The sequence below is a fragment of the Papilio polytes genome, unplaced genomic scaffold (genome assembly GCF_000836215.1).
Source record: "Papilio polytes unplaced genomic scaffold, Ppol_1.0 DF821610.1, whole genome shotgun sequence".
Classification (NCBI taxonomy): domain Eukaryota; kingdom Metazoa; phylum Arthropoda; class Insecta; order Lepidoptera; family Papilionidae; genus Papilio; species Papilio polytes.
In genome coordinates, this window is record NW_013527594.1 from 144,414 (window position 1) to 157,345 (window position 12,932).

Here is a 12,932-nt window from a genome sequence, read left to right on the forward strand (position 1 = left end):
TTAGTGTACTGTTTTTTTTGAGAATATTTTGTTTTTGGTGTATTTTGTTTTGTTTTTAGTGCATTTTGTTTTGTTTTTCGTGTATTTTTTAATCGTTATATTATATTGTAATTTTGTTTTATAATAAGTCGAAGTGTCATCAATCTATGAACTCCGTTCAATTTATATTCCATTAAAATCTGAACTTGCAAACAGCTTCAGCGCTGAAGTAGTTTCAACTTTGTGAAACTTGAGAGAATACTGATATCTACCTAAATTACTTAACTTTATGTTTATTTAAAAGTATACCTTGCGGGAAAATAAGTAATATTTAAGCATTTTTAACTTAAACCTTCGAAATAAACATGTTTGAATAAAATTAATTTATTTTTTTTAAATTTTGAAATATATTTTGCAAACTATTTGAAATATTTAAGTTGAAACAATAAATAAAATTAAATTCATATAATAAATTAAATTTTTCCACAAAGAATCTATACTTTTATACTAATAAAATACAGCGTAAACACACACTACTTCGTGACGTAGGATGTCAGCAATTACAGCAAAATGTTGAATACTTCTTTCCTTCGTAAATAGTCCTACATTTAGGACACGCTTTAGGCTATATATTATCACGCTATTAAAATTAGGAGATAAATTAATTGGAAAAAACCTTAATGTGGGAAAGAGACCAACTACAAGCTGCCAATATCAAAGCAAGGCTATTATGGTAATTAGACATTTTCAATTGAGAATTTGACAAATGTAAACAATATTTTCTTTTTATAATTTCATGTGGATGAAGCCGCACGGGAACAGCTAGTCAGAGAATACAACAGTCAAAATATTAAGCAACCCAAAATGAATTCGACAGAGAAAGTTTCACAATTTGTGGCGCAAAGGAAGAGCATCCTGGCGAAGTTAAATTTCTAACTATTGGCTTAGACGGTGTTTATTGCCAGTGCAAGTTAGACAATACCGTTGTAATTTAGGACTACCATTAATCAACTAACTTGTATATAAGTGTTTGTATATTAAATAAATATTAACTTAATTATTTCGGCTTACTCACGTCATACTTTTTTCCGGTGACGGCACCAACCTTCTTTAGGTCGAGGGTTAAAGATGTTATATCGCGGTCGCGTCGCGCCTCGGATTTTTTATATTATAAAATATATAATTATAAAATGTCTCACAAAAGTTTAAATAATTTAAATATTAACTTCATAATTATTTACCTAAGAGTTGTGATGATAAAATCATGTAAAAAACCACTTTTAAGATTCCATATTTTAATGATAAAGATGGAAGTCAAAGTCAAATTAAGAGCGCGCACAGCTTTGACTAAACTGCCGGTAACTGTTTAGTCTCTCTTCCTATGAGCTTGTATGGAGGTGCGCACACTACTCGAATTTAGTTGTGCAACTAAACATTTGTATGCTGCGAAACAATCGACAATCGCACAACTGTTATACGATAGTTTAGTCAAAGTGTATGCCCGCGCTAAGTAAAAGAAAGGATATCCTTTACTCAATTTTTGCAGACAACGATATACCATTTATTTTTACTTTAATTCCAAAAAAGAAACAATGTAAGTCTGTACTAAGATTATAAAGAGGAAAGACTTTTTTGTATTAAATTGGACCCGAAACTACAGAAATAATACCAAAAATTCTTCCACCATTTAAAAGCTATATTATCACTGTTTTGTATAAGGAAGGGTATGGATATGACAGAAAAGGTATGAGTCGTATATTTTCCACCTAGTTGACGTTGAGGCGTTAAGTTAGTTTGTGTAATACTAGCTTTCACCCGCGACTCCTATGTGTTCTTCCAGACAATCCTCTACATCTGTACCAAATTTCATCGAAATCCGTTTAGCAGTTTAGGCTACAAACTCTAACATCTATCCATCTAAACTTTCGCATTTATAATATTAGTATGATTTCGACCTTATACACTATCGGTATGAGTTTTTGAAGTAAATATAAACGAAAGTTTGTAATAACAGTGTACCGAAGTGATATCTTCATAGTTTGAAGTCTCTCTCCAGACGTCAATATCCATGCAGCGAAACTTTCGCAAATTCAATAACGAACTTGTAAAATTCAGTCCAACTTCTATTTAAGTTTTGCTTTAGTCCTTTGTAATGGCTTTTGTAGTTTCATGAGTCGGAAATCCGTGACTCAAATGTGTTATTTCGAAAAGTTATCAATACTTTATATAAACTACTAACATTGTAAATGCGAAAATTTAGATGGATGGATGGATGTTTCTAGCTTCAACTGCTGAACACATCGCCATAAAATTTGATAATAATGTAGAGGATAGTCTGGAAGAACACATATGCTACTTGGTTTTTTTTAATTTTACACGAAACAAGTAAAAGCTAGTATGTTATAATTGTACCATTAAACCCTATAATTTACATATGTATGACGATTCATTTATTTAACTGTTAAATGGTGACCCATTAACCGGTAATTTTATTGCGGGAACAGGTTTAGGTGCAGGTAAAGATGTACTTTATTTTCCCATCATTTTCTTAAAACAAAAAAGGCACCATATTTTTACGTACAATTTCAACCTTTAATGTAGATAAAGTAGCTTTTGTCTGATACTCCGTATGCAAGTAATTAAAAAAAACTGAATTAGTATCCTACATGTTCTTCTAGACTTCTACATCTCCGAATTATACCATTCTATTTTTGACTGACTTCCCAAAAGAAGGAGGTACTCAATTCGTTTGTGTTTTTTTTTTAATGTGTGTTACGGCATAACTCCGCCGCTAGTTGAACGGTTTTGATATTTGTTTTTTAACCGAAAGGTAATGCTTGCAGGTGAGACCAATTTTTATTTTATGTAAAGCCATTTATTGAACTTGTCAAAACGCGTGTATTCTCAAGTAATTCCTAGTTATTCTAAGAGTTTATCTAAATTTTAATCAAAATGTACAAAAATCTACGGCATGGAATAATAACGTTATTGTATTTTTGTTATTCGGAAGGAATTTCTTTATTAAAGTGGAAAGGAACGATTGTAATGGCATTTGGTTTTGAATTCAAATTCAGTGACTGTTTAGGTGAATAAGTTGCAAGTAAAAAAATGACCTTCGGCACAAATTAGTACTACTAATTTACTTGGCCCGCTGCTTATGTAAAACTAAATTTGCAGTTTTATCAAGCTTATATGACTCTCTCATTATCATCCGTTCAATTCGTTTTGTGTGTTTTATAGTTCTATGTTCTGATAACCTATACATATAATAAAATTGAAGTGTCTGTTTGTAATATCAAAGGAAAAATTCCAGATTTCGGGAATATGATGTATTTGCTTTGCTTAACGAAAATTGCATTTAAAAAAAAAGTCTGTCTGTGTTTGTTCCAGGTAATCTCCAAAACGGCTAGGCCAATTTCGACTGGACTTTTACTTGAGGATAGCTGACATGGATAGGCATTTTATAGGCTACTTTTTTAATTCCGCGCTGTCAATATGGCGTAACGGGTGGTCCAAATGCGCTAACGAAGTTTGCGGGAGACAGCTCGTAATAAAAAAATTAAATTGCAATTTTTTTATATCTTTATCAGGAAGCGCCACTTTCGAGTCACCTTTTATGGTTTTCCGCGTGATAAAACTTTGTAACAAATAACGGTAGCAAAACTCAAATACAAGTTGACTGAATTTCTTAAGTTTGTTATTGAATTTTCGAAAAGTTCTGCTGCATTGATAACGTCTCGCCGACTTCAGCAATTTTAAATAGAATAGTTTAATGAAACATTGAAGTGTTAAGCTCGCTACACACATTTAAAACTGATCTAGACTAGGCTTTATAAAAGATGACATTTCTATATTTTTTGTTTACTTTCTGATATTTTTATTACCTAATTTAAAGATACTTCAATCATAATTAGTCATCTGATTGTTAGTATAAGAAAACTACATTTAGGGAATATTTAAGTTAATACGTGAATCTGGGTAGCAGTAAATAAGAGTGCAAAAGAGGTGCTTAATGCAGAGTTAAGATTATTTTTCTTTGGGAAGCATCCAAGTCCTTTACGTGCACTCATTCAAGTCTCGATTCATATCTGCCGACTGTGTTAATTGCTTTCGCATTTTAAATCTCCGACCAGAGATTCAAAAATAAGTAGAGGTGACACTTTACTTGACACATTTTTCACTTGATCCTCACCAACGCTATCTATCGTTAGGTCCTCAAATCCACATGTCAATATGATTCATTGAACATAGTATTACAAAAACGTTTTATTTTGTAACACTGTTTCGTTTATTTTATAACAAAAGTTGTACCTTATTATAATTTTTGTAAAATGTTTTATAACATGTCAATACAATGACATAAGACACGAAAATTGACAACTAACAAAGTACCTTTCCAAGAAATTACCGGTGAAAAATTTTCCCTATGTCTAGTCTATATATGTTCTGAATATCTTTGTCTCCAACCTACTTTGCTCGTGTTACACTTCTTCTGACTTTTACGCAAACTATTTGCTTACTTTTTTATAATATAAGGTGGCATACGAGCAAGCGGCCACTTGAATCCGCCAAAATGAGGAAGCGACCGCTGCACATAGACATCCGCAATTGCAGTTGCGTTGCGTACCCTCCTTTTTGGACATAGGAGGAAAAGCACATCATCTTCCTTCCTTTCCCGCTCCCGTAGGGTCGGCGCAACAGGTTTTTGTCCATGACAAACCTACTTTCTCTACCTGTCGCCAACCCTACTTGTGATTATTTAAATTTATTTAGAAGGAAACGCACATAAAGAGGATATTTCTCCTTCTATGCGTCTTAGATATTTAGAACTTTTATAGATTACTAGAACTGAGAAAACTAAAAAAATACTAAAAAAAATCTCACAATGTTATTGATCGTCGTAAAATATGTCGTATGTTTTAGAAAACTTTTGTACTTAGGTTTTAAAAGTACCTGTCCGTGGATTCGTTAATCATGTTCACATTTAAAAGTATTTAACGGATACGTGCTTGAATATTTTTTAAACTTAAGCATACACGAGTTTTTGAAGCTTTGTAAAGGTATACGTATTTATGGAGCTATACAATGTGTATAACGACTTATTAGGTGTCTTTAACTGATTTGAAGCATCATTCGAACATCCTTAGTTATTTGGTGCCAATGTAAAGAATAATCAATCGCTAAATAGACAGAACATTTGAGAGTTCTGTAACTAAATGTAAGTAAAATACGAACCCTAATTCGCTAAGTGAACACAGGACATTGAACGAAATGAACAGGCAACGGAATACAGTTAACATGTTAATGTTGTATTAAGCAGTACTCTGTGGTACGTTTGGATAATTAATTAAAGTAACCAGAGACTAGCGAAACAATGCCTAGTGGAGTGAGGACCGCAAATTGCCCAATTTATCGCATCGACGAATACGTTTGTACGTTTCTGGGTACAAAAAAAAAAACATCTACACGAGCAATCTGTTTCCACTGTTCATACACATGCATAAAGTATCGCCATCTCTGTCTTTCTATTAAAAAGTAACAGAAACATTACTAAAAACATCAAAATCGCTTCTAGCTGTCTGTCGCTATGAATGCTTATAACGTTAAAACTACGCAATGGATTTTGATGCAGTTTTAATAGAGTGATTCAAGAGAAGATTTTTGTAAAATACATGCATAATATAGGAGAGAAACATTAATAATTTTATAGCTTTCTAATGTTATGTCATCATCATCCACTTGCCTTTATCCCTTACGGAGGGTCGGCACAGTATGTGCTGCTCTTTCATACATCTCTATCAACCGTCATATCTGAATCCACTCCTTTCTTAAGCATATCCTCTTTCACACAATCCATCCATACTTTCCTTGGTCTTTCTCTTCCTTTGTAGCCATCCACATGCAATCTTAACACTTTCTGGTTTATGTCCCCATCGTTTCCTCGCATAACATGTCCACACCACGCTAGCTTTCTAATGTTATGTAAGTAAACATATTTTTGTATTATCGTTGAACAATCGGTTGTTTAAATAAAAGTGTCTTTGTGGTATTCATATTTGTTAAATTGATGAAAAAAGAAAAACAATTGAAGTAATAAAAAAAAAAACTATTTGGATTTTACTTTTAATTTTTTAATGTGATTGGACAATGAATGAGCAATAGACGATAAAAAATAATGAACAATTTTAGCAACAAGTTACTAATTTCCAAACAACAGTATCTTAACATAGTATAAAGCAATATATTGGTATATTAACATTATTCTATTAGTGAATACAAAAGGCTTAAGCACACTTCAGTGGTTAGATTTCATGAGATAAACGGTTTCCATTACATTTACGTAAGGCTTGATTAAGATACTTAGGCTACCTTTATCTGGAACCCTAAAGTATCTTATATCTAGGTAAATAAATATATTACAAGTTTAACTCGCAGATTTTCACATGAAAGGTACTTAATAGGAATAAACCGACTTTTTAAAACATAGTTACGGTGTTACTTCTATTAAAATGTACCTAAAAACTCATGAGTCTTAAGGTAATCAAATAATTTCAATATTCTTCTCGATGCTTCTAAATAACATTATCAACATTTCTGTTTCCCGTATAAGTTTCGGACACCAACGCTAGTAGCAGGGACATTGCTTGTTAGTAGGACGTGCCAGTTACAGGCATGTGTAATCGCTAACTGGCATGCTGGTAGTAAGCATGGAAGTAGCCAGTAGGATACGAGATTTTGTGGCATGTAAGTTGAGAGACGAGGTTGTACGTAGCTTGACTTATTCATCTCGTGAACATGCAAGCTACTATTCCATTAGCATGTGTATTCCCGCCCAATTAAGAACGATGTTTCAGTTCTCCTTGTTGTCACAAGAGCGATTGCGTAGACGAGAGTTTGAAAGTAACGCTTGTCAGTGACAGGTGACAGATTAATTGCGGCGTCACAGCACGTAATGAACATGGGGCGTAATCTAATGTGGAAGGTTGAAAGCTATATTTTAACAAGAGTAATGCGCATGAATTGGGGACAAAGTTATAAGAGGACATCCAAGTTATACGCGAGAAGATATTCAATTTAAAAAAATGTCGCAATATCAATTTACAAAACTTAAATTTTAGCAAGAGATTGAAGCGAAAGCGATATAAAATATTTCGATGATTTAATTCAAAATAATTATACGAAATCAAAATTTAAAAAAAAAGCCTTAAAAAATATTTCAGAAATATTTTACGTCGTCCAAAGCTTCAGGCTTACTCTTAAGAAATACTTACATATCAATAAATAAACTTGCTTAGCATACTCAGAGTAGTCTAGCTCGTAACAAATGTCGCGGGCAGCTGCGGCCGCGTGCGGTGCCGGACAAATTGCAGTCGACGCCGCCGCCGGCACCCTGAATGCATTTGTTTCTATCGACGTTTACACCACCCATACATTGTAAGGATAACGATATGTTTTAAGTAAATATCTTACGTGGTAAAGAACATAATCCATGTAACATAGTCCAATAAATTACCAATTGTTTTAACTCACTTCTACATTCATTCATATTCACAAACCGTTGAAATGACGGTGCAAGAGACGCATAGGAAGGGGAGACATCCTTATGTGCGTCTCCTCCTCCGTCTATAATGGGTAGACAACGCATCCGCTATTTCGAATATCTATTGCAGCGGTCGCCAGTTTGGCGGATTCAGGTGGCCGCTTACTCGTTTGCCACCTTATGATAAAAAAAGACCTTAACAATGTGGTAGAGCCCGCAATATCGTGTTTAGTTAGCATGGGCCGGCAATATCACGACCAAACGAAGAAGAAGAGATGAGAAGACGGGCCAGAAGTAAAAAAGGATTTTGGTTTTCTGAGGAGGGAGGCCTAATCTTAGGCACCTTTACCTTTCCACCCTTTTATAATGAAACAATGGAAAGTGGAATTACTTTTGTTTCGTGTGTCCAGTCTTTCGTCCTGTAAAGGATGGCAACGCATCTACAAATTCAATGTCGCAAATGCGTTAGTCATTTTTCAAATGACAATTTTAAAAATAGAAACCTGTTAAGCTAAGGTTTTTTTTAATATAATTCCAAATCATGAACAATCCTTTTTTATCTTGCTAATCTTGCGTTTTATTCTTTCCGTGTACGCTGCCACAATATTTGTTAAAAGAGGTAACGAAGACGATTTCTCGTCATCTTTTACACCAACTTCTGCGCATAGCTCTGCTCTGGTTCGCTTCTCTTTAGGTAACGCTGCCTCTGATGTGAGTACGGTCGATGTATAAAGGTAGCCGTTCCATTCTAAATACTCCTTTATTAAGTCATTAATGAGTAAAACTTCGGACGAAGGCGGCGGCGGGCAGAAGTTACGACAACCAGGATGGTTTGTGAATTGCCTATCTTGGAGTATTTCTGTAACTTTGGCTCTCATCTGAAACATTTTTCCAGAAACTTTTTACATTCATTCGTCGATTAAAACTAGTTTCGATTTGTATAGACATAGGAACAGTTTAAAAATCAAGTAAAATTTTAGTAAAAAAAAATTTTATTATAATTATTATATTTAAGAATACTTACCTCTGCTTGTATTTTACTCAAATCTCCGCTTTTGCGTAAAACATTTTTTATTGCGTCCAAAACATCTTTATCTGTAATAGTCTTATTTTCATTCATTTAAATTAAATATTTATCTCTATTAAAATGTAAATTAATGTAAAGAAATTCTTTCGTAAATTAAAATTTTGTAAGCAGATTCGTGACATAACATTTCAAGTGTCGTTCAGATGTCAAGTAAAAAAAATAAAATAAAAATGCGCTATTAAATGTTTTGCACCAGCGACAGTTAAAAAAAATTAACTTATTTTCTTTTTTCTCTGTTGTATTTATGTTTTACTAGCTGTTGCCCACGACTTCGTCTGCGTGGTATTAAAAAACTGACGAACTATGTAAATAACGTGTCTCTTGGGAACCGGACATTTTTCGGGGATGAACCTTATCCCATGTGTACTCCGTATTTATATCTGTACCAAATTTCAATAAGATATGTTGAACCGTTGCAGAATTATCGCGTAAACATCAAAATACGAAATTAATGCATCCCACTGGAACCGTAACTATTTCCGGGATAAAAAGTAGACTATGTGTTCTTCCAGACTATCCGTACCAAATTCCATCAAAATCTGTTCAGCCTTTTAGGCTACAACCTCTAACAAACATCCATCCATCCATGCATCCATCTAAACTTTCGCTATAATATTAGCATGAAGTATGATTTTGTGCAAGAAATTATTATGCAAATGACAACAATAATCCAAATCCACATTCAAAGCAACAAATAATCACAGTTATATATTTTAAATAATAATCTTTTAGTATTGTAAAAGCAGACGCACACTGACTAAACTATCGCACGACTGAATTGCGATTGTCGATTGTTTCGCAGCCAATTCTACTATTTAATTGCACGGCTAAAATCTAGTAGTGTGTGTACTTCCATATAAGTTCATAAGAACCAAAGTGCGACTGAACAGTTGTGCGATAGTTTAGTCAAAAAAGTGTTCTCACAAGCTATTAGAAACAAATGGGCGGTACAGTTTTCCGTCTAGACAGTCCTGTAATGACCTATGACCTGTAAGACATGACCTTGTGATGTTATCGTCTGTGAACAAAGTCAGGTGGCTTATCCATCATTAAAATGAAAGTTTATTCATAAAGGGCTCTTCAAGTGCGCAGCCTAAATCCATGTATTAAATTATAATTTTAGGTTTTACTTTATTCTAATACATTTGCAATACCTCGACAACATTTATTTTTGTTGTGGTTTTAATATAAGAATAGACTACTAAAGACTCGTATGTTAATAATTCTTTATATACATATAAAGATGTATCTTCGATCTAGTCCACCATCATAATGACATTTATTTTTCTTCCTATTCCTTGACATGCGCCGTCGAGGTTTCTGCATGCCAGATACATCGCCACAGACTAACTTTTCCCCTCGAAGTCCGTGCACTAAAAAAACATAGTAAATAGCATATGTATTATTTCAGATTGTGTATATATGTGCCAAATTTTATCGAGATCCGTTAAACCAGTTTATATTAGTAAGATAAGAGAAGATATAATTTTCCTCATTTAAAATTGCATGGGCAAAACCGTTGTTACCGTTCTACCTTACACAAAGGACTGAGCGGAGAGAAAGATGTTTTTTTTTTCCAATGCGTCCCCTCCTCCGCCATATTTACCTTCTCTGTCCATCCCCTTCAATTAATCTGTTATTTAATATTCTCCTATATGTGTGTTTGTAATCTATACTAATATTATAAAGAAATATTTGTATTTTTGTATGTATCGAAATAACTCAAAAACACTATTAAAAGCTACGTTCGGTTGAGTAACATTGGCCTTATTTTTTTAATTCTACATAGACGAAGTCGCGAGCAACAGTTAGTATTCTGTACAGGTGTCTTATATACGTTATTTAAATGATTTACTTTAGTATGTCAAGTTTATAACCGTGCAAGTAACACCTGTAAAGTGCGTAATCTGAGCATCGTTACTGTTTTATGTGCGTGTCGGGTACGATGCGAAATTCTGTTAGGAGGAAAATAGGTATTTAACATGACAACGATTTTAGAAGAGATTCATCTTTTAATATTATAAGTGTGAAAGATAGTTTGTAACCTAAACTGCTTAACGGATATTGATGAAATTTAGCATAGGTGTAGAGCAATCTGAAAGCACAAATAGGGAGTTTGCTTTTGTTTTGTTTTAAATTCCAGGATGATGGATTCACGGGTAAACGCTAGTGGATAATAATTAACAAAATTCTACTTATGTTTTTTTAATTAATATTAGTACTTTTATGTGAGTTTCCGAAAAAAATTACATGAAGGTAAACAGACTCAGTTCTAACTGAACTGTCAAATTGACATAGTGTCTAAAGTTCAAAGTAAAAAAAACCTCTAATTAGTGATACATGAATAGATGCAGATGTTTTTGAATTATAAAAGAATCATTTGAGCAGAAACGCTTCAGGACCTGGCAAAAAGTTCTCAAGGTTTGAACTTTTTCACAAACAGTTAAGCCTTTTGAAATCACTCGAATATGAAAGATTGTTCCACTAGCTTTTAATGAATAATGCTATGTAATTTATCATAAGGATAAGTCTGCGTAAGACGCAAAAAATATCACTGGAAATACGACCAAAGATGACATTTACTTTAAGATGGTTAATGACGTGAAAATGTTTTTATTTCATCATTTTAAGGCGAAAGTTTTTAAGGTATTTATAGGGTAATGTTTTTCATAATACCTATAAAAGTATAGTGACCTATAACAAAAAAATCTTAATATATTTTAAAAAGTGAACTATGTTAATCAATTCTGAACCTACACTTAAGGTTATTTTTAAATATTTTTTTAATTAATTTAAAATTTATACATTTAACAAATGTACAGTCAGCTGCAAAAAGTTATAAACATTTCATAAATTAGTGTATGCCTTCAGTTAAAACATTCATGAATTTTTCTATTCGTATGCTTTGAAATAAGTATAAATGCTATCGACAAATAAGTGAACACGTATTTTTGAAACCGTAGGCGTGTGAGTACAACTTTCTAAGTGTTTGTGAAATATTCATATTTGTGCAGTTGACTGTACATAAAACCTTAGCAGTAATTATTTATTATAAATAAACGAAATCCAACTATTGAACTTGAGGCAAAAATTAAAAACGGCTCAACTTACATTTTTATCCTCCGTTGACGGTACCGAGGGAAAAAAAAGTTGAGCCGTTTTTAATTTTCGCTTAAAGCTATGTCTCACGATAGTTTAAACAATTTAATTAATTGAATTTGATTAGTGAAAACTCCTGCTAAGCAAGCTTTATTGAGATAAAGCATACAAGAGTACAGTTTGCTTCCATTTGCATTGTGCTCTTAAAGAAATTACTTAAAAAAAAGAAGAACACAATAAAATAACCATTTATATTACCAATTATTACTTACTAAAATTTATCAGCTCAGCTTTTCACCGACAATAATATTATCTTACTTAATATTATAAATGCGAAAGTTTAGATGGATGGATGGACGTTTGTTAGAGTTTGTAGCCTAAACAGCTGAATAGATCTCGATGAAATTTGGTATAGACTCAGATGATACTCTGGAAGTCTTGTTTTTTATTTAATTCCACGCCAACGGAGTCGCGGGCGAAAGCTAGTATTAACTATAGTTAATCATAAAAAACTATAGTTTATCATATTAAAAGTTATGTATGTGTAAGGCTTTATGTCAGTTTCAAAGATTTTGGATGATTCTAAAATAGCCTTTAATAAGCTTTTAAAAAGGTATTTGTAAATCATAATTTTAACATCGCAGGTATACAGTTTATCTTTAGAAGCATGTGCGAAATAAAAAAACGAGAATGCACCGAGCACCCGAGTGTTTCCGAAGCAACCCGAGGGATAAGTTCAAACTTGGAACGTTGGCGCTCGTAGTTCAGTTTACCACTGACTACGGCGTAGCACGGACGTCGTTAACGTCTACGGTTTATTTCGTGTTTGTTATGTGAATGTGGTATGAGTGATCCATAAACTTTTAGTTACACTTCTTATGGACATGAACATTTTCTTCTCTACATACTTTTGCCGACAGGTTGGTGGGAACAGAATTTTGTGTTTTAAATTTTTAGTTTTTAATCAAAAATTGTTTTATTATACAAATAATCGTAAAAGTTCCATCTATTATAATTAATTTTATATTGTAATTTGTTTTTTATAAAGTTTTCGGACGCAAAAGGTTAACGATGGACTGACGAGTCGAAAATACTCGCTTGCGTAAGTTAGTTAACTTAATCTACTAGCTTTTACCCGTGACTCCGTCAGCATGGAATTAATAATTCAGTTTAGGAAATCAAACTATAACAATCATCCATCCATCCATCTAAAATTTCGCTTTTATA

General features: G+C 33.0%; 1 protein-coding gene across 1 annotated transcript; it reads right to left on the reverse strand.

The window, feature by feature from the left end:
• Positions 1-8,025: 8,025 nt before the first annotated feature.
• On the reverse strand, positions 8,026-8,738 carry LOC106108355 (lisH domain-containing protein FOPNL-like). Its single transcript, XM_013289507.1, has 2 exons — positions 8,544-8,738; positions 8,026-8,397 (listed from the first exon to the last, which is right to left on the reverse strand). The coding sequence occupies exons 1-2, from the start codon at positions 8,637-8,639 to the stop codon at positions 8,059-8,061; spliced, it is 435 nt and encodes a 144-aa protein (XP_013144961.1). The 5' UTR covers positions 8,640-8,738; the 3' UTR covers positions 8,026-8,058.
• Between the last annotated feature and the right edge of the window lie 4,194 nt (positions 8,739-12,932).